This window comes from Necator americanus, chromosome IV, assembly GCF_031761385.1.
Source record: "Necator americanus strain Aroian chromosome IV, whole genome shotgun sequence".
NCBI classification, from domain to species: domain Eukaryota; kingdom Metazoa; phylum Nematoda; class Chromadorea; order Rhabditida; family Ancylostomatidae; genus Necator; species Necator americanus.
In genome coordinates, this window is record NC_087374.1 from 7,780,325 (window position 1) to 7,801,961 (window position 21,637).

General features: G+C 39.6%; 1 protein-coding gene across 2 annotated transcripts; it reads left to right on the forward strand.

Annotated features, from left to right (window-relative positions):
- RB195_000623 (uncharacterized protein) lies at nucleotides 1-21,536 on the forward strand (the record flags this gene model as incomplete). Of its 2 annotated transcripts, XM_064197062.1 has the most annotated exons (26): nucleotides 1-134; nucleotides 435-580; nucleotides 8,079-8,248; nucleotides 9,297-9,312; nucleotides 9,382-9,484; nucleotides 9,794-9,896; nucleotides 11,972-12,054; nucleotides 15,036-15,201; nucleotides 15,253-15,328; nucleotides 15,413-15,594; nucleotides 15,650-15,703; nucleotides 16,282-16,386; nucleotides 16,479-16,664; nucleotides 16,973-17,098; nucleotides 17,195-17,293; nucleotides 18,472-18,535; nucleotides 18,603-18,700; nucleotides 19,164-19,247; nucleotides 19,331-19,420; nucleotides 19,489-19,635; nucleotides 19,705-19,769; nucleotides 19,825-19,930; nucleotides 19,986-20,119; nucleotides 20,196-20,339; nucleotides 21,310-21,422; nucleotides 21,481-21,536. In XM_064197062.1, 26 exons carry the CDS (start codon nucleotides 1-3, stop codon nucleotides 21,534-21,536), a joined length of 2,850 nt encoding a protein of 949 aa, XP_064052943.1. The 2 variants fall into 2 exon arrangements, with proteins under 2 accessions (XP_064052943.1, XP_064052942.1); XM_064197061.1 differs by having other exon boundaries at nucleotides 9,297-9,484.
- Between the last annotated feature and the right edge of the window lie 101 nt (nucleotides 21,537-21,637).

Consider the following 21,637-nt stretch of genomic DNA (forward strand, 5'->3'; position numbering starts at 1 on the left):
ATGTCAAGTTGCGAGTTTACCTATCCGCAATTGGCATCATCATGGTCTACGGATCGGATACTTGGACGACATCGTGATGGAAAGACTCGATTGCACGGAAAGGAAGCTGTTTATTTGGCTACTTTTGGTCCAGGGTATGTCACAATGAAGAGATTTGCGTGGAAATCGATGTGATGCACCGGCGGATGACACGTAGAAGATATTATCATCTTGCACCGCCATAGAAAATGACTACAGAAAATGCATTCGGCTCTTTGGTCACAGATTAAAGGACCACCAGATCGCATTCTTCAACGTGTTCTGAAGATTATTCCCGACTAAAGCTGGAAGAGGTCACCTGACCGAAGATGGGAGTTTTGAGCTGAGACGATGATAGAGCACTTGAGGATACACGGCTTGAATAGGCAGTTCAAGCGAGACGTAAGATTTTCCAGGACATGGAATAGCGGTGAACGGTTCGATTCTGTGCAAAAGAAGATTGCAGAAGATCGAGGAGATTGGGCAGCGCTATGTTCAGGAACGTCGGAGAAGGTGCAGGGAATCGGGTCAGGCAATGACATCAACCCGTCGATTTGCTCAAGTAAATCAAGTGCTGAAATATCTACAATATTTGATGTTACAGGAACAAGGAGACATAAGATGTTCAAATGAAAACGGTCATTCTTCACTTTTTACAGTAAAAACAAGCATGTTTGTACAAATATTTATTACTTTGTTTTATATAAGTAACGTATGTATTATTGGATTACTTTATGATTGCAGGTTATTTACTGACTGTCGATGAATCTTCACTTCTCTACGAGGAAATATTTAAATAAAAAATGAAAATGAAAATAAATATCCCTTATTTTTTCAAATAATTCTTCATAAAATTAATTAATTTTTTTATTAATAATATATTTGTAAATATAAAGTATTTCATTTTAGCTGCACTTAACTATGCCAGAGCATTATCCTTTGAATCTGTTTGAGTTTTTTTTAAACAAGAGTCATAGAATAAGGCCCACATGAGATCAGACTATAAACTATTGCAAGTAGTAGTGGGTGTATTCACAGTTATAGTTACAGTTATTATATTTTTACGCATTATATTTGTCGGAAACTAGGTAGTTGGTTTTATTTTCAGAATTTTACATTTTAGGAATATTTTGGACACAGAAGCCGTCACCTATCATTTCTAGAGGTATGTCACCACCTGATAAGCAATTATTACCCTCTTTTGGTCCTATCTAATAACGTGGAAATCGGTAATGCAAGAACTAATCGATACAACTGAGTTGCAAAAGATGTAGAAATATTAAGTAAGAGAAATGTAGCATAAGAAAAGGAAGCCATTTGTCTCTATTTGTTTTTTTTGTTTTACTTTAAGTATTCCTCAATTATAATAATGTTTCTCTTTTTCGGTTAATTCCCACTCTGTTTGGTTCTCTTTGCTGCTTTAGTTTTTTGATCGTTTCCGCATGTTCGCTCGATTGGTTTAGTCCCATTACCCTTTCCGCCATCATCAGAAAAACAACCAACACCCGTGCAAATTACATTACATTTTCGTTTATTTTCAAACTTGTTGTTTGTTCTCTTCGACTAATTTTAGAGGTTGGATGAAAAAAAAATCAAGCGAAAAGAGATCCCGGATTCTCTCTGCTTAGATTATTTGATTTCAAACAACTCTAGAAGATTTAAAACATATCAGATTCATAGATGTGCACTTGATCGAATAGCGTAGTTCTGCATACTAAATTTACCACATTGTGTACGTCTGGGAGTGTATTCTACAACAAAATTCAACTAAACAGATATTTTGTGCAGTGTCGAGATGACGAATTCTGGATCAACACCAGATTCGCCGACAATTTTGCACCAACATTTCATTCCAGTTTCCCCGAGTTGAAAAATCATTTCCACTCACTGGTGACAGATTCTGCTATCCATTTTCGTTTACGTGTAAGGTACGAGAAATTTTTAAGTTTCATCGATTTCTTCGACATTTTTTTTTCTTGCTGTGCGAAAGCCCACCTTTTTCTTCTAAAGCACTATTTTCTCGATCAATCATATCGCACCACTGCATTTTTCGACACTCTCCAAATTGCCATCTCTGCATTACTCCGTCGAAAAGGACTTTCCTCAGTAACTCAGGTATGACCGCCGCGCAACGCATTGGGTGGGACTGACGCGTTACGTGCCTACACACCGGCCACTCACATTCGCCGATCGATGCCGCGATCAATCGATGGGACGACTGCGCCGATGCTAACCAAAAAGGATCCCACTACACTACCATTACCACAAAGAAGTCCTAACTATGGACATCTACAAGGAAAAGAACGGGAACTAACAAAAAAGACATAGCTCCGAAAATTTATCACTGCTATCACTCATATTCAACCTCATTGTGGAAGGCAGCCCGCTATATTCGCTGTAATAGCACCCTCTCAGTCGCCTGAGAATCGTCGACAGATTGAACGCAACCACTTACGCCATATTGCACCATAAATCAGGTCGTTTCGAGTCGATGGTTTAAGATGTGTGGTGCATTTGCACAAATGGAGTCAATATGTGCGCTTGCAAACGTTTGTAATGCCTTGATAGAGAAATTTTTAACTTGGCTTCATGGGTCCAAGATGTAGAAGATTATTAAAACAAGACAGAAAGCTAGAGAAATAGCTCTGCGTTTTGTTTTCAAGTGATGTTGACTCGGTCTTGTCTGTTACTGTTCTTTTCTATTTTTTATTATTCCGCTCCTCTTTTTTTTTTCGGCGTACAAACAATTATTGCAAGAATACTAGATTGCAAGTGCAAGTACAGTGCAAGTTAGTTTAAAGAAGTTCGCAGACATTCTTCCCTGCTTCTGCTCAAAATAATATGGTCGCGTTGTGAGCCCAATCCTGTCCTGGAGCTAAATACGTTAGGTCCCCAGCGAATGTGGTAAGACGTGGGAAACGCGTCAAACCCCTCCGAAAATGGGAATGAGCAGGATATGTGACTCGTAAGTGCAACTGATGTGAGGGCCGACCGAGCTGGGCACGATGCCAGCGAATCAATATGCACTCGAAAGTACTCGGATGGATGATTCGAGAATATCGGGGAAGCGCAGGAAGTTCCTTCCACACTTCAGGGCAGAAAACTTCTAGACGTGAACTGTGGTTGCAAATAATTCGCTAATTTCTTCAGCATAAAAACGAACAAAGCAATCCTAGGATGGATCCTGTGATTTGAGTGATTCGATTCTTCCCCACTGAAATCCTTTCAAACCCTCTACCTCGAATCTGGAAGAAGGGGATTTTGACGATATATCGATGTATACATCCCCTGATTTTCTTTGTTCGGTCATCCAGATGCGTTCCCATTACCCGCCTTATTGATTGGCCGCTCTCTGCCCTCTCTTGTATCGGATATTCGCCCTCGAATGAATGCATCGTTGCAGGGCCATCATTCTTCCAGGGATTTGACTGGTTTTGAAACATTTCTTTCCTACTAATTATCTGATGTCTCATAGGAGTATTCTGTATTTTCTATGTTCTTTTTTTTCTGCCCAAGTTTTGCACGATGCTGCACTTCTATTTGCTTTGCATCTAATTATACGTTCTTTGCTTTCACTTCTAATTTCATCTTAGTACTATTCGTAGTTTAATTTTTTTTTGAATCATCTATTACTGTTCTACACTATGTACTATAGTCGTAGCTTTTTAGTATGTACTGGTTGGTCGTTTCTGTTGATTTAACTAGAAAACTCGTGAGAATTTAATGTTTTCTTTTCTCTCGTTCCGCAAAATTCTTCAAAGAACATGACGGGGAGGAATAGATTGGTTTATGCTTCAGGCTTGATTTCTACTGATCTCGTAATATCAACAAACGGTTCAAAATGACTATTTGTTTTTTTTTTAATCAAAAACAACAGTGAGGCTGCTACATTATTGCATTACTAGTGTCTATGTCTCACTGCCGCTGAATTTTGGCATGTTGGATACTTAGTTTTTTTTTTTTTTGTTAGGTTGTTTGAGATATAGGGCAGGATTATGATTGCTATCTATCTTTATTAGAATCTAACGTTTCGACGTTATCTCCTTAATCACAACCTGAAAAATTAACGTCGCTGCTGATTTATCATCTCAAAACACTTCATCACCATATAGCCCGTATACTTCGAAGAACAACAAATAGCCCATTGCGTATCTCAAGGTACTTAGGTGTCCGTTGTGCAGTCGGTAAGAGGTTCGTCTATGGCTGCACGATCGATCAATGGTTCAAATCGCCGTAGTGCCAACAAAGCCTTTCATCTCTTTGGGACCGACAAAATGGAACTAAACTTGTCTGGGAGAATAAGAACCTTAATTTGACACAGACACATACAGCTCGCCCTCGCAAGTAATTGTAACGGTGCACACGCATTCATAAACCTCAAACGATTCTGAATTGAGGGTGATTGCGTGGGCGCATATCCGTAGAGGTTGGTCAATGCTGTGCACTTTATCCTATTTAGTGGACAGATTTTTATTGAAAACGTAAGGGTGTCCTTCGTTGAATACCTCTAAAGAGAGCATTGAGATCTATCTCTATAGTTGATTATTTCGTGTGAAGCAGTATTATAGCTATTTAGTTTCTCGGATCTTATCCGCAATAGCGTTCTACTGTCCTGACACTCAATAATGAGTCAACTCTACGGTAGAAACATTTGTTAGCTTAAATATACTGTTATAAGTCATCTCTAAAATGTCAATTTATTTCTGGTATTTAACTGAAGCACAGAGACTCCATATAGGAAAGAGAACTAGAAAAGAAAACAAGCTCAAAATACAACCAGCTTTAATCGAATTCGTTTTTGTTTACCTTTTCAGTTACATATGACTCCTTTTAGGATTAGGAATGCATAGACATATAGAATTGCGCATAGTGTGCAGCATTGGTCACTTCACAGTAGAGTTTATTGAGTATCGTCAGATCCAGAAAAAAAACATGGCGGAATGAACTCGCTGCTAAGCCTTCTTTCCATAAAGGGAGAAATGAGCGACTACGAAATAAAGCAGATTTCTTACTCTTCCTTGACTTTATCACATCCAAGTGTCATCAGTCCTCTTGCTGGCGCGCTCTAGTGATAACCAAGTATTTTTCTAGTTACGTAGTGCATGTCTTTCGGACTTCTTTCTTTTTTCTTCTCCTTTGTTATTTTTGTCTACTGCTGTACATATTTTGGTATTTCAGCGACAGCTATTTTAAGCGACGAATGAAAGGAAATTAAATTTTGCCCAAATGAACATACCAGGAGATTTGGAATAAGCAAGAAGAAGAATGTTGGAATTCCGTAGTTCCAAGAAGATTCATTCTTAGATTTATTCAAAATGGACAAAAACGACCACTTTTCTTCAAATGTAATTTTGAAATGTAACTTAAAACTGAAAATGAAAGTAAATTTAGTAAAAAAAAAAGTATGATGCAGATGTAAAACCTATAAAGTGCTGGTAAACCGATTAAATATTCACTTTTTATAGAGACATATATCTTGAAGATTAAAGTAGCTCAAGTAAGACTAAGTTCAGTGTGTTGGTTCCGGGGTAAAGTGTACTTTGGAGGAGGAAGGGGTGGAGGACACTCAGTCGCGCTCTCATTTCTGGAAGTAAATACTAGATCAACCAAGCCCTAAAGCCTAAGCATTAATCTTGGAGGATCAATCACATGTAAACTAAAATTACAAAGAGAAAAAAGCTTCCAGAAATAAGAGCGCAGTTGAGTGCTCCACATTTGCCCCGGTTCCGTTTTGTGTCCAAATGACTCCAAAAGACCTCATTCACGAATATTCGCTACATTTCCTGTCAAATCGTTCCTGTATCCATTCACTTCTGTCGGGGCTTCATCGAAGAGAGGCTGACTCTCGCCTTCAGATGAATTCAGTTTCTAATTATTGGTTTTTGGCTACATTTTTTAAAAAATTTTTAACGAGTGTGCCTGTTTTAGTCTTTCAACGTTGGAATTTTTTCGTTAACTGCGTTCTCAATTTTACCATTGCAGTTATCAGCATTGACCTTTTTATCTAAGAAAGCTAGATTAACTAATTTCCACTTAGATTTTGCTCAGAGATATGGTGTATTTGTTTGCTGTACTGAGCACGGAAATGTGTTTATTCTGAATCATAGCGTATTTCTTAAATTGTTGAGGAACTTCTCAAAAGCTTGGAAGGTAAATAGGATACTGGAATTTTTAAAGGGACTTTAAACGACGCTAAACACGGAGACTTCGGTCGAAGAGCCTAGGAATTTGACTTCAAAGATTCAAGATCTAAAAAATTACCGTTTACCATTAGCATAAGCTGCTCGTCTAACGTCAGCGGAAGTTCTCTTGCAACGGTCGATAGCACTTCAATGCTGAGAACTTGCAGGTGTCTCGATGAGAAGGTATGCTCGTGCTAAGAATTCATAAACCTCTCGTTACACGAGTCCTTCTGGACGTGTTCCCTGGATTTACGTTTTTGCCACTTTAAAACTTTATTTGATGGATGAACTTTGCACCTGAGGCTGTGTCCAAACATACATTTAAAGAATCTGAACGCATAGCGTTCAGATTTGCCCTCTTCGTCCGGTTTTGTCTTCGTAATGCCTTTCTGCAGATGCCAACGTGTTGCACTTCTCGGTTGGCGTGCGCACCGGTAGCTATGATAGATCATACGCATATGACTTATTTGTTTGCATGTAGTTGCCGCCGCCGAATAATTTCATACGGATGACTGAGATGCACCTTCGATTTCGATTGAAGCAAGACAAGAGGGGTGTGGAAGCATCTCAAGCGGAGTGTGGCAGCCGAAGAAAAAAAAAGCAAATTTCAGTATGATGCTATTCACATTTAGTGTTTGAAATCGACGAAACAAACTACTGAAAATTTTCAATCTCTAAGACTACTTCTACCTTTACGAATAGCATTACGAATATCTTCTTTCCACTGACAAGGTTTCTTTTGCACAGAAGCGACCAAATGTGAGCAGTTCTCGCCGCAAAAACAAGGTAAAACTGCCGAGCTGTGCACTGTTCTATAGTCGAACGCTGCACAATAAAGGCTCAACATTTTTCAATATACAAGCTCTAGTGCGAAGTAATGGTGTTATTATCCGATAACTTTGCACTTTTTTGAGATTTGGTTAAATGGAATAGATGATGGGAAGCGTATGGTCAACTTCGAGTGCTTTCAACCGGATGAGCGCAACGCATCTGCCGACGCCGACGCTTTTTCGCTGTTTGATTCACATGAGCTCTACCTTGCCCTTGGGTGACCCACAATGTGCCTTCGCTTGTAGGAAGGAGGAGCCAAGAGATAACATGTGTCAAGCAGAGAAAGAGTGTCTGCTGCGGCAGAAGAGGTGCATTCGCCCGGTTGAACACATTCAACACCGACTATGTACCTTCCCAGTAGCTCAGTAACGTATCTTTTTGTTCAGAAATCTGAAATTTGATGCAGTAGGGGTGGAAAGCTTTAAATTGCAATCTTTCTACTACATATTGCAAAATTTCCCCGGACATCACTTCTCGACATGGCGTTCGGTGATAGATTGAAATTTATGAGAAGATAGGGCGGTACGGCTGTTGCATACCGTTGTGCGCATCGCGAACAAAGAAGACATCGTTTTGAAAATGGGAATGGACGAAATCGAAACGGGTTCTGACCATTGCCAGCACTCTGTGTTAGCAAATCTTCCAAGAAGACACATCTAATTATTTTCGGTAAAATATCTGCTGTGTATTATTGTTCGCCGTTCGCATATTACAGGAATGTACAGAACTCAACAAAACAAGCAAACAACCTTCTATACCTAATTGTCATTTGCTTAGAAAGAGGGCCTTTGAAGAGCAGACCCCCTTGTGGTCGAAACTGCGTACACTACTACACCTGAGTTATCACTTTTTTTACATTGCAAATGTGCAAATGGATACTTCTTTTCCTTCGTTTGTTTTTATGTATACCTTTTTTTTCTTTTCTTGGTATCCCCCGTTATCTCTATTTGCTGGTCAGCGTATTTCGAAATTTTTCGTCTGGAATTTTTAAATCTCGGGTTTTGGATTTTATTATAGTTTCTCCTTTGAAAATTAGCTCATTTCCAGACGTACTGGATCGTGCCGTGTGGCCTGCTCTTGGCAGGCCTTTAGGATGGGATGATGAAGCAACTGGTGTTATGCTTGGAAGATCCTTCGACGGTTATTCTTACAACATGCCACCGCCCCTAGATCTTCCGTCTGTTCTTCACAATCCACCAGATTACAGTGCTACTCAGGTTACTTTAATTTTTCGATTTAAAGGATCCAAAATCATTCCTGGGATTATAACAAGAGGGGTACCATCACGAGGCGACGAATTCAACCATAAAAATTTAGAAAATGTCTTTCGTAGACATCACAGAGTGCAAATTTGTGGCTACCGTTGTAATTACTTTAGTGAATTTGTTTGATTTTATGGGATTACTAGAATGTACTAATATTAGAACTATAACCATGCACGGATAAGTTTCACAGTTAAAGCATTGATGGTGAACCTAGTGTCATTTATACATCTCTAGTACAGCGTGGCAGAGTAGCATAAGTACTCTATGTCAGGGTTTTTTTTTTGTGATGGAGTTTTCCCGTTTTGTTTTTTAAATTTCCAACAAGTTCATTTTCTCGTTAGCGTCCGATTATAGTGGATTTTCAAAACGTAAAGTATGGGGTGAGGTAAAGATTCAAAAGTGGAACCTCAGTGAACAGGAGCCTGTGTTAAGTGTGAAGTAAACGAGCTGATGTCTTGCGGAATTGCACACAAACGATTATCTTTGTTCGTTTTTCATGAAGCAGTCTGGATAAAAATTGAAGGTTACGTATCACAAATTTACTATGTTAGGATCACTCCATGAATACATAAAATTAAACTTCACGAATATGATCATAGTCATGCCTTATTCCTCTCCCCTCCATCTACAAACCCAGAAAAACATTTCTATAATAATCATGTGTGATTTCATTTTTCCCATGCTGCTTATTAATGGTGATAGAATCCAGCCAGCCCGCATCGCGATCGCAGCTGTGGATGAAACAACCTCCACCACTATCACCTACTCATGTAGAATCCCCAACAATTGAAATTTCAAAATCTGACCAAAAACCAAAAAGACAAACTGTCTCTGATAGGCTATGGGAACAAGGTTTTCTTTTGTTTAACAATGATGTCTCGGAAAGATTAGAAGTCTGCCAGATGCAAATGTTACACTAATTGATTGATGATGATTGTATTGTATGATTGAAGCAGAAATGTTTATAATCTTGCTGATCTAAAACTTCTTTATTTCATAGAGTCGATATGGTCTGGGTGAGTACGGATCTGCGTTCAACGCAGTTCAACCGCGCACCTCTTCCTCATATGAACAGTACGACTTAGGACAAGCTTCTGCCCCAGCCCCTGCTCCAGCACCACGTGGAGGGAGTGCAGGACCAGGTAGATACGGGTACCCTTCTACATCAGCTCGCAGAACGCTTACAAGGTTTGTTGATGATTTGCTGAATAATTTGTTCAGGATGCTCTGCAAACCAAAATCATCAAGCTATTCAAGAAGAATACTCTGTTTGCTCCCATTTTCCGAGTAAAACTTGCAAATTCACGAGCGACAACGAATGCTCATTAGTAATCCCATTAGGCATGTGTGTCAACTGCGAAAATTGGCTTTGGCTGCGATTGGAGCGGATGTTTGTTTTTCCATAGACTAGTTGTACGTGTCATTCCAAAAATGACTGTTAGCCTATAAGTTCCTCATCATTATTTCCTTTTTCCATCAAGTTATTAATTACTGTAGGCAACACCGCTCAATGGACACAATGGGACCATTGGAAACGAATATGGGTGGAACTAGTCAAGATGGCCCACTAGCAATAGCTACGAATTTCCCTTTGCATCAGGTATCCGTGGCGTTTGTGTGTTTGAGTGTCGTATTTCATTCTTTTCCGGTGACATTAGTGTTTGATGCAAATCAATTAGGAGGCTCTCTTACTATACGTTGAAGCGATATCTAGAGCAGTTACATGTTTCCTTCTTTTAAGGAAGAGAAGTTAGATTTCCTTTCTCCATTTCGTCCAAAGATTTTATTTTTCTTTCTTAACGGGAGTTTTGATTAAAGCAACTTCAGCGATTCTCCATGAGTATCTGAAAAAGAGTAAGGAAATTTAGATGGAGGACTTCGATTACCGAAAAACGCTTATAAGTAGTTCAGTGTTAGTGGCTTACGAATCACGTGGGAGTTTTTCTAACGTGGGCGCAATTCGCTTGGACAGCGTGCGCAGGGACTAACATACACATTTTTCAGCGGGTTAATCGTGTCTCCATGTTTGTTTGATCCGAATATAGTTTCTTCTGGGGCATTTGGAGCGTTGTCGGTCAGATGTTCTGCTGTGACTGCACTGATCAATCGATGGTTCGAGACCGCCTTAGTGTCAGCCAAGATTTCCATCCTCCGGGGTATAAATTGGTACCAGACTTCTCTGGGAGGATAAAAATACTGAACTAACTCATCGGTTAGGCCCGCAAATCATTGTAAGGCTGCACACGTTCATAAACCTCAAACGATTTTGAATTGAAGTCGAACGCGCAGGCGCATCCCAGTAGATATTGATTAACGCCGTGCACTTTATAGTTTCTTATGACTTTCCAGTAATTTAGGATGCACTGTAAGTATTGTTGTTCCGAGATAAAAATGAAGATTGCATGTTTTCAGAAATCAGTATGCTACTGTAAACGAAAAGAGAAAGGGGAGGGGTGGGGGAATACTAGATAAACTGGGAAATCTGAGCCGTCTTTTTTTCTCTTCTGCGGCTTTAAAGGAATTACAACGTCACATCGTTTAGGGAGAAGGTGCAGTCGGCTAGGCTCGCGCCGGTCTGCTTCGAACACATCCGTCATTCTATCCCTATATTTTGCCTAGAGGCGACCATGCTTCCTTTATCCTCTCTGGCCATAGGAAAATAGCTCAAAAAGTAGAATCTGAGTTTGATTGTCCGATTAACGTTTGCAGGGAGAAAGAGTGTAAAGTATAGCCGAGCAGTGGCAGAATTTAATGGACTTTAGCGGTAGGGAACTTCCCCATAATCTTTGACTTGTGAGTTGAGATGATTAGATGAGAGATGTTGAAATGAGGTGAGTTATGATTAAAATACGAGAAAACTATGAGTTATCGCATAGTTTGGCCCATCTTAGTTCTCCTAACTTGTTTCGGGGGTCAACATTCAGAACGGGCATTTTATGCACCACTTCGTGTTCATCCACTCTCTGTGTGCGGTGGCCTTAATTGGTATCAGTGTCTCTTAAGAGTATCTAAAACTAACAAAGCGTTAAAAGGCATCCTACTTTACAAGGTGAAGCAAGGATAGGCATTCATTTCGTTCTAAAGGTTTCAATTGGTGGTTTGAATAGTTATGCTCAAATCCGCGGATGTGCGTAAAGCTCTGCCTCTGCAAATGGCAATTTAAAGGCGGGGTTAAGCGTGTGTTTCTTGCACGGGGCCAATGGTGCATTCGTCGTCATTCGGAATACGGGCAAATCGCGGGCAGTGGATGTAGCATCAAATTTGTCCCGAAACGTGGAAGAGCACATATTAAAAATACTGTAGTCGAAAGTTTTGTATCGTTGAGTAAAGCGAATTTCTCGGTATCTCGTATTCGCCGGTTTTTGAGTGGTTTTAATCTGACCACTAATGGGTCTATGAACCAAGCTTTTTTCTGATTATAGCTGTTGAACTGGAAAATGCTTTTACTCGTAAGACATACGTGACTTTGGATTAAATTGCATTGATTTCGAAGAAATCAAACTTCAAAATAGTTATGTTCTAACTCATCACCATCTACATAATTTCGGTTTGAAATTTGCAATACGGTCAGTCCACCAAATGTACAAGTACATCGGTCGCATTTCCTCAGTCAGATACTTATGCAAATGAGTTTCTCCTTCCACTTTGCCGTGTTTCAGTTCACTTTGTTTATAGAATGCTGGACTCCATGGCACGTATCGTGCACCATTGTCGAATCCGACCTCAACCAGTCAGAATTTCTGGAGTAATTTGGGGAGGTTCGTTTCTCGCCTTATGTTTTCATAGATTTTCATCATTATTGCGTGAGAGATGAAAGCGTTGCACTTTTCTTCTTGTTCATTAAAATGAAGCTTAGTTCATTGGATTTTTATTTATCTTTGATGCAAAAACCCTTTATTTTGTAATAATCAAATAACTGAATTTGAGTAAGGGGGGAGAGAGAGAGGATGAGTTATGAGTACTTTCAGTTCCCGCAGTAGTGGGTTATATGGAAAGGGTTATTCTGAATATAAGAGAGGATGTACCATGCGGATAGTGTTATTAGTATGCGGAATCGATTTTCGCGCCGAGAAGTTTTTAGCGGTATGATTGCCTTGCACTGTGTCTATGCGCTGCGCTGAAGACACTATTTTGGTTATGGAGTTATGGAGTACGCATCAGCTACTCCATTCTCTTTGTTTTATCAACTGATTCTCGAAAATACTTGTTAAAATGCCTAATTCAAAACAATGTCGATGGTTCTTTTGCGGACTTTAATTTTATCTTTCAAGTACTGTTTCAGAATAACTCTTTTTTGCATAGATGCCTTATTTAGTATTTTTGAAGCTTTGATGATGGCTTTCCAAAGTCAATTCTCTCTCTCCTTTTCATGTCGTCTGAAATTCCAGCATTCTCTAACCACAGCGTGTGGCTGAGCGCTAGTTTATGCCTCACCGAATCTTTACTGGAAGGCCATGCTAGCAATCTGATACGAAAGGAAAGAGGAACAATACTAACTCGCAGTTCTTTTAAACTGGTGGTGATACGAATCCTAGTGGGGGTAGTTACTTGTAGACGTATTGGAACTGAACAAATCTGCTGCCCATTTCAACTATACGCTTGTAGAGCAACTACGCTAGTTTCTATTAAGCAGGCTGATTTTATCAAATTTAGTAAAATACCGCCCAAAACTCCTTGTGCTAAGCCTAGAGTACAGTCTCTAAGTGTTTTGTTGTCGTGGGATTTTGGATATACAGGAGCACCACAGGGGTACAGCATACATAACGTCACTCGGAGCGGTAGAGCATAAAACTACCTATTTTGTGACGAATGAAAAGGACACCGTTCCTTTCCAGATATTTGAAACTAATCTTCGTTGTAGAAAAAATGGTGAAAGAAAATTTGTTGATTAATTTATCTTGAGGCTTTAATGAAAACGCAAAATAGCTCTCAGGAAACATGACGTAATTGATACGAAATGTGTTGTAACGTCAATGCTATTCTATAGGGTGGTAAGAACGTTGTATCTGATGCCTGAGATGCTCTAAATTGACCTTAACGTATCATTTATGTATAATAGGCGTTTTATGTTAGATTAGAAGAGATTACGTGCAGTAACAACTGTATGTTTATAACGTTTTTAATAAAGCCAGTGGTTGGTACATCACTCCCTTCTTTCTCTCTCCTGAAATTCGTTGGGAAAAGTGTCTTGTTGAAAGTGATCAGCATGGGAAAACTGCAACCTTCATATTCGTCTACTTACAACAAATATTTAAGGATAGGCTCCCCAAATCAGTCTATTATTCACCGTCGATGGGGCTAGCATTCATTGTTAATGAACTATCTGTCTTTTCGCCAGCTGCTCCTGTCCTCCCAATTTTAAAGAGAGCTTAACGGTATTCATGGAACGGCATGATATTATTATATTGATTTGAGAAATTAGCGCACATTTGTGTGCTTTCATTTGAGTACAGTCCTCTGGTAATTAATGTAGCTGCGCTTGTTTCGGTAATTTAATTATTGACATTATTGGTATTTGCCATACATAACTAATAATGTATAACTCTCCTGCATACACAACAACTGATCCTTTTTCAACTTCGACGCAGTGTGTGTATTTCCGTGCTCCTTTGCAGGTTTTTGGCTAAATTTCAAAGAGACTATTAGTGATTGCTTCGCTTTTAAAAAATATCCGTTACATTTGATTCTGATGAGTGATGAAGGAGGAAGTTGATATATGAGGAATGAGATGAGCGTACTTTATACGAGAATTTCACAACCAAAATGCATTTTCTGGTCGTGATTTTTAAACAACGCAACAACTTTGAACCACTCCTTCTAAATTCAGCACTTTTTTTCATATTACATTACAAAACTTCCGATTTGTTTTGGTTGCTTTACTTCTTCTTTCGCGACTGCCACCTTTTTTCAACATATCGATTTCTTGGACGGGAAATTCATCGAGTTGTAGATGTTTCCCTTGCTTCCATTTAGCGTGCCCAAGCCGGAGCGTCACTGTTTTATCCTACAAGAGAGCATCTTGCTCGGATGACTATCATCTTTTTTTGGTTCTCTCCTATCCTGAATTTTGAGTAGCCAGTGAAAAGTACTTCATGAATTTTAACTACCCTTTTTTGGAGAGATTTTTTCCTTTCACATGGTATGAATTCCCGCTTAATTTAGGACAGAATAGTAGAGAGAATATTGTAGTAGAGAATTACACATTGCTTGAATTTCGAATTCTTGAGGATTTTTTCTTTCAAACTCGTTGATACTTTACTTCTTCACTAATCCAAAAACACAAAAACGCGTTCGTGGTAAAATTGTGGAGAACCCATCTCCATTCTTAATCAGCTTCTTTGTTAGATAGCTTACATCCCATTTTCTACCTCCTAGAATGCATGCAATCTCCACGTAAGCCCTGGCACTCAACTGTTCCTCAGCGATTTTCTTTCCGGAAACTGTTCTGACTGTGAGATTGTAGATATGATTAGAAAACTCCACTCCTATCTATCCACAATTTATAAGTCCAGAAGCAAAATCGTTGAGGAATGGGTTTGTGTTCTGAAAGCGTGAAAGTACGGCTTGTGAGTCAGCGATGCTGTGTTAGGTTACAAATGTGCCTTACGTTGAGATCAAACTACGTGGTTTTCTTCTGCACTGAACCAATGAATCTTCTTGTGTTCTGAGCTTATCTCCTTTTTTCCGTTAAAAGTTCCTTATTCTGTCGTTCATACATCTATTTTGGTTTTTGTTAAAGGATGACTCACTATTCTGAAGCCGGAGGTGGAAGCTCTAGCCGACTGCCGGGAACTCTTTCCCTTTCAGCGGAGTATGAGCAACTCAAAGCCGATTATCAAGCAAGTGTAGACAAACTCAATCAGACCATGAACTCAATAAAAACATTTTGGAGCCCTGAACTTAAGGTATTAACTTTGATGTTCCTGTTTGAACTCTTTAATATCGTTTCAATGTAGCGCGAAAGGCAAATGAGAAGAGAAGTGGAACGGTTGCTTCAAACTGCGGGTACCAGCTCGAGTGCAGCTCAAGACGGTGGGATTCTCATTCTGTGATATAGATTCTACTGATAGGTGTTGCATGTTCATGTGCTCTTTTTGCACTGCGCTTTCATTTAAGCTCACCTTCGTATGGAAATTGCTGCACGCGATGAAAAAATAAGGCAGCTGAATGCAATGCTAGATGAGGGGATGTCAGGAGGATCTGGATTAGCCGAGATGAGAGTCCGCGAACTGGAAGACATGGTCGCTCAACTGCAGGAAATGCTGAAGAACCAGGAACAACAAGTGCTCGGTCAAGTTGTAAGTCCTTATTTTTTTAATCTCGCTCTGAATCAAGACAGTTGTGATTGTTAAGGAGCCGAGTGGTCGTTTTGCTCTTGAGAACGCTCTCCGCATCGCCGACGACAGGGTTTGTTTCTTTATCACTGCATATTTATTCTTTGATGTAGCTAGTTTTGCACTCGAAAAACAAAAAAAAAAGTGCAGATATGATTAACTTCCCTTTTGCATCTTTCAAGAATAGGTTGAAGAATTTGGGAAATAAAGGCGCATGAAGAAGTTTTTCTTAGAACCTGATGAAGAACTCACTTTTTGCATGACTCTTTATAGACGTTACCTTAACTTTTCACTGCTAGAGACCTTGGATTGTTGCAAGTCTTAGGGAATCACCTTCGTAACCTGCAACATTTTTTCCCATTTGGTCAAACCCTGCTATACGCCTTCTTTTACTGCGTGATAATGAGATGACATGTTGTTTCTATACGGATCATAAATGTTTGCGTTTTAAAAAAAGGAATTATTCTCGTATTTTCATAGATGATCTTTTTAGTGGTTATGTGACTTTAAGGATTCGAATATTTGAGTTCCTTCAGAAGCTGTATACTAGACTATTTTATAGCTGAGAAAATTCTGTTAATTGTTGATCATTAAATCTCGTTTCACTTTGTTTTACCTCGTTACTATGTGTTTTATTTTTATTTTTTTAAGCAAGCTCGTATAAACGAATTGCAAGAGGAGCTTTCTCGACTTCGTGTAGCCCGTGCAGGACAACCTCGCGACTTCACTGACAAAAGTGTTACAAGCCACGAGATGGTGTGAATGCTTTGTGCCTTAATAAGTTTTCATCTTAGACATTGGTCTCGTTATTGTCATCTAGAGGTATCTATCATCTTTGTTGACTTTAGGTTACTCTTCGCATGAAAATGGAGAGGTCAGAAGTTGAACTTAGTGAAAGAAAAGCAGAATTAGCCCAATGTCAAGCAAGAATGAGAACTGCAGAAGAACAAGCGGCTGATCTTCGACAACATGTGCAGTTGTTAAAGGAACAGATCACCAATCGGGAGCAGCAGCACACTCTTCTCCAGGGTGATGTAAGACGTTTAGATGTCATTTGCTTAATAATTTATATACGTGTGTATAAAAACAAATATTTCCCTGCCTCATCTGGAAAAGAAGTGGAAATTGTTTGCCCTTCTTTTACCTAAGCCTTTAAAGCGCTTCTCTAGGTGCAGGAAGGGAAATGGAGAAGTGATGGGGAAGTGATGTGTGATGTATCTTGTATTTGGTTGTGTCCTGATTAATATTGTATAGTTCCTTACGTAAAATGATACTAGGCGGAAGTTTAAAAAAATATTTGCTTTCGCATGCTTTCAATTGATCTGTTCTTTGATTATTTCAGGTTGATGCTCTAAGACAAAAGCTAGAGGGCAAGAATCAACAGATGGAACAGCGTGATCAACGTATAGAGCGCCTAGAAAAAGATCTTGCCAGTGCTAAAGGAGAAGTTAGTGAGAAACAGGAACAGGTACTTTTCCTTTTACTAAATGCAGTTTTTTCTTCTAAATATTTGTTTCTGTAATATCTTTTAAAATTAGGTTATCAGTTAATTCGCTATTCACAGATCCAACAGTCGGACCATCGAATCTCTCAGATGATGGGTCGAATAGATGGTCTAGAAACTTCACTAAGAGATAAGGAAGCAGAACTCGACAAAGCAAAAGTAAGTTTGGTGACAATCTATAGTTTAATTTAGATTAGAATCGATCAAATTGATGATTCTTACACATTTCCTCCCCCCCCACTCCCCACCTTTTTTCTTTTTTTCATATTGTAAAATGAGGAATGCAATTTTTGATTGGGAGCATGTAGTTGTTGACGTAGTTGTCTACCATTTGGGTTCACCATATACGTATGCAGAGCTAAGCGTTCAGTTTGTTCATATTTTCGTTCAGCAGCGAATACAGTTGTAGAAAATAGTCCACTGATTGAATTTACACTTGCAGTATCTAAGTCCTTCCCGAAAGACAGCATACCACGAATCTGACGTATGGATTTCCCATGGAAAGCTTATATACAGGCTCGTAGATTTAAAAACCAGGTGGTTCCACTCATCTCTCCGTAGTCGCTCTGAAAAACGGCACGGAGACCGCCGTTTTTTTTTATGACGAAGGGGCGTTCTAGCGCACCTCGAGAGAAGTAAAGCGGTTCCTATGCGGTTTCTTACGACGATCACGGAAAGATGAGCATAACCACGTGGTTTTCCGCAATCTCCGACCACGTACAGAAGCTTCTTATGAGAAATCTATAACACGTCAGATTCATGGTATGCTCGTTTTAAAAGAATTGCATCTGCGTCTTGTAATCCTTTAGAATTATTCTCTTATATAATGCTGGCACTGTTTTGCGGGAAACAAGAGTTGGTTATTTCACACAAATTTGATTTACACCTCTTTCAAAAAGTTGAGATCTTTGTGCGGCGTTTCATAGTGCTTCCGTCGGATGCAATGAACTTCTACGAGGTGGGACGTCATCTAACCTCATTTTTGGGCTCACAACCAGCCACTAGCTGGGTTACGAAGATGCGCTCGAATTCATCTGCAGCTGATAACCGTACAGGGTTGTAGCTAATTGTTCACGTGATGCTGCGCTACAGATCAAAGGATTCTACCGAACTTTTCAAAATTACCTTTATTTTCTATTCACTCTATAAGCATATACCAAAATTTGCAAAACCGCAGTAACGACATATCGTTTTCAATTCATCTAATTTTCTTTAGTGTATCTCTATTCTGATCTTGTCTGTTTACAAACGAATGCATTCCGGTCATGTATTCCTCTGGCGAAATCTCCTCTAGTAAGTTGTAGCATTGCCACACTGCATGAAGTTCCTTTTTGTAGATTCGTCTGCTGAGCCATCCCGATGTCATCAAAGAGAAGGAATTAAGGGATAAAATTGAATCAAGTAAGCTAATAGCAAATATGTGGTCAATCTAATGCCGTGCAATGATCTTTGATCTTTCTAATTTTAGTGTCTCTTGAAAAACAGCGTTTACAAGATCACATCGATCAGCTGAGACGAAACTCCGAGAAAGAAAGATTGGAACAGCAGGAGACATACCAAACTGAGGTATTGTACATAACCTGTTATTATTTTTGATCCAATCCTTATATTCATATTATCCGAGAATTTAATTCCCTTTATTGTTACATTATTTGACGCGTCACGGCTGATTGACGTTTCCATAATTTGTCATCCACGTGACAATTGCTGTTTATTATAACGTTTATTTGCTGCCTAACTCTTGCACTCTACAAAATTAACAGTCAGGCAGGTAAGTGTTTGACGCGATGAAAAAGATTAGTAATTCGATGTGGTGCTGTATTCGGTTTCTATTATCTGCGGATAACAAGCACTTGACAGCGATTAAAGTGTCAAAGGTTCAGAGAACGCAAGAGCAACACTTTAGGTGATATAAAAGCGCGGCATATTCATATTTATACACGGGCTGTCCAAAAATGCTGATGTACATCCCGCTCAGAGAGATCAAGAGGGATTCCAGCTTTCCCAGTTATAGAGCATTGACTTTCAGTTGCGGCGTCTAAAGTGCAATGTCGAAAATCTCCAGAAAGAGTTGGCAGATCGCGATGTTCTTTTGGAATCTCAGAATGAAAAGGTTTCTTTGTTTATAAACATATTTGTTGTTTGCTTTTTCTTTTATAAATATCTAACAATTAACCAAATTTGTTTCGATTCAAGATAGGTGATATGGACAGGGAGCTTGCATCTTCGCGTCAGCGCTTGCAAGCTGTCATGATCGATAAAGGCGAAGATGAACTTCGTAAAGAGGTAAAATATGACTTCAAAAGATGCACTGATTTTGTTGAGAGCTTTGCTAAGAGTTCTCCGTGTTCTAGGTTGAGTCAGCTCGCGGAGAAGTAGAGAAGCTGTTGAAAATGGTTCGTCAGTTGGAGAAAGAAAACACGCAGCTTAGTTCGCAATGCAAGCAATTACAAAGTGCGATTGATCGCGGTGGCACGGAAAGTAGCGGGACCCTAACGAAGGTTTGTCCTCGATTCTGTCGTATGCACGCACCAGGTTTTTTTTATAATGGAGTGAGTAATCGTTTCAAGGGCGAAATTTCCGCTGTTTCTGGAAGTCTCCTATCTGGTGGTATGAGTGCGCAAGCCAAAAAGAGGTAAAATGATATTTACTTCGTAGAACTAGTCATATTTACAATATTGTTACTATAGAATCGAGGAGCTGGAGGAAGCATTGCGTGAATCCGTTAGTATTACCGCTGAACGAGAAGTTCACCTTTCGCAACAAAAACATCTTCTTCATCAAGTAAATCAGCAGGTACGTTCCTAAACAGCCAAAAATTCTTTCTTAAAACTGGATGTTTTTTTTCTAGCTGGCGGATGCTCGTCGCGAAAATAGTGAACTAAGGAAACGAGTGGCTGAGGGAGGAGTTGGTGAGCGTGAACAACTCTTGAGAGCTGTAGAAGCTGAACGACGACAGCATATTGAGCAGTTACTGCAATTGAAGTGCGTATCGTTTCTTTGCGTCTATAAGATTCGTGTTCGTGTTAGCATATCGTTGTTAATATGAATGCCCATCTAGACAAGAAGCTTTACTGGCAGCGATAGCAGAGAAGGAGGCTCATATTGCTCTCCTCGAGAAATCACGTGCACCTCGAGAAGAAATCGAAACCGTCCGTAGACATAAGGAAGCACTCATGCGGAAGCTAAAACAGGAGAACGAACGGTGAGTGTTTTTCTTCCAGACTGGTCATTATCCCTGTCATTCTCTGCTATCGAGCACTAATACAGTTTCCTTTTCTCTCTAACATGTGCTACGGCTACTCAGTTGCTTCCGCTTGCTCGAGGGAAATAAAGGAAGTAACGCTTTTCATTGAAGGGCCTTGTGAAAATCGTGCAATCTCTTCAAGTTCCGTGTTTAAATCTTTGTGTGTGTTTTTTTTTACATTTTGCGAATCCAGACGCTAATCGCTATTGAGGAACTGTTATTGATAGAATACATTAAGTTTCACGTACACATTATCGTTATTCATCTCTGTCTACGCGGCAATGAGTCTGAGATCTTCGCTCTTTTTCCAGAGGTAAAACTGCGAATTATCTTTTCTCAGCTTGAAACGCGATGCTCTCTCAATCACACTTTCTCTCGAGCTATCAGAATTTCTGGAAAGTAAATCAGACAAAAGAAGAACGCAGTGCTAGAGATCCCTGATAAGGAAGATATTTGCCCCTTAGTGTGTTCAAACTCGATTGTTAATGCATATCTCAACCATTTTAGCAAGGAATGTATAACTAACTCACAAGAATTGAAGAACAAAAAATAATTTATTGTTCCTTTTGTTAATGAGCACACTGTTGTGAATAGTCAATACCCGCCAAAAGCGCAGAGCCACCAAACCGCGCCCGCGCCGCTCTGAACTCTGCGGGCAGCCTTAGGTTGGGAGTAAAGGATATGGTTATGAGTGTTAGCTTTGGTGAACTACGCGTAAACAAAAGTGCAGAATCACTCAGATTCATCTTTATTGTTACATATCGGTTCTGCTGTTGGAAAAGATGTGAGTAAGTGGACGTAGACAACAACAGGCACTGTTATAAAACCGTACTCGTTTCGAGTAGCAAAAATGAAAGGGATCGCCTCAGTCATTTTGTCCATTGCTTGACAGTTATTAGCAAGTATAAACGGTCGTTTCATCTTTCAGTCGTGCCATGGTTATTCGACCAGAGAGTGCGGCTAGCATCATTCAACCAGGAGCGGCGACGGTATCCGTTGGTGGCCCCCTTCCATTCCTTTCGCAACCCAGTCCTCGACAAGGTACATTTTGGATAGATTCTAATTAATTACTCATCACGAGGGCTGCATGTGTTTTCAGGCGATATCATGACGATGTCTGGCGAAATTGACGACTCTGAGGGAATTTGGGCTTGAATGCCAATGTACTGATTTTGTTAATTCTTTTTTTTTTTTTTTGCTGTAATTTTAATTTTGTTTCTAACAGAATTGCAGAAATCTAATGTACTAGTCCGTTG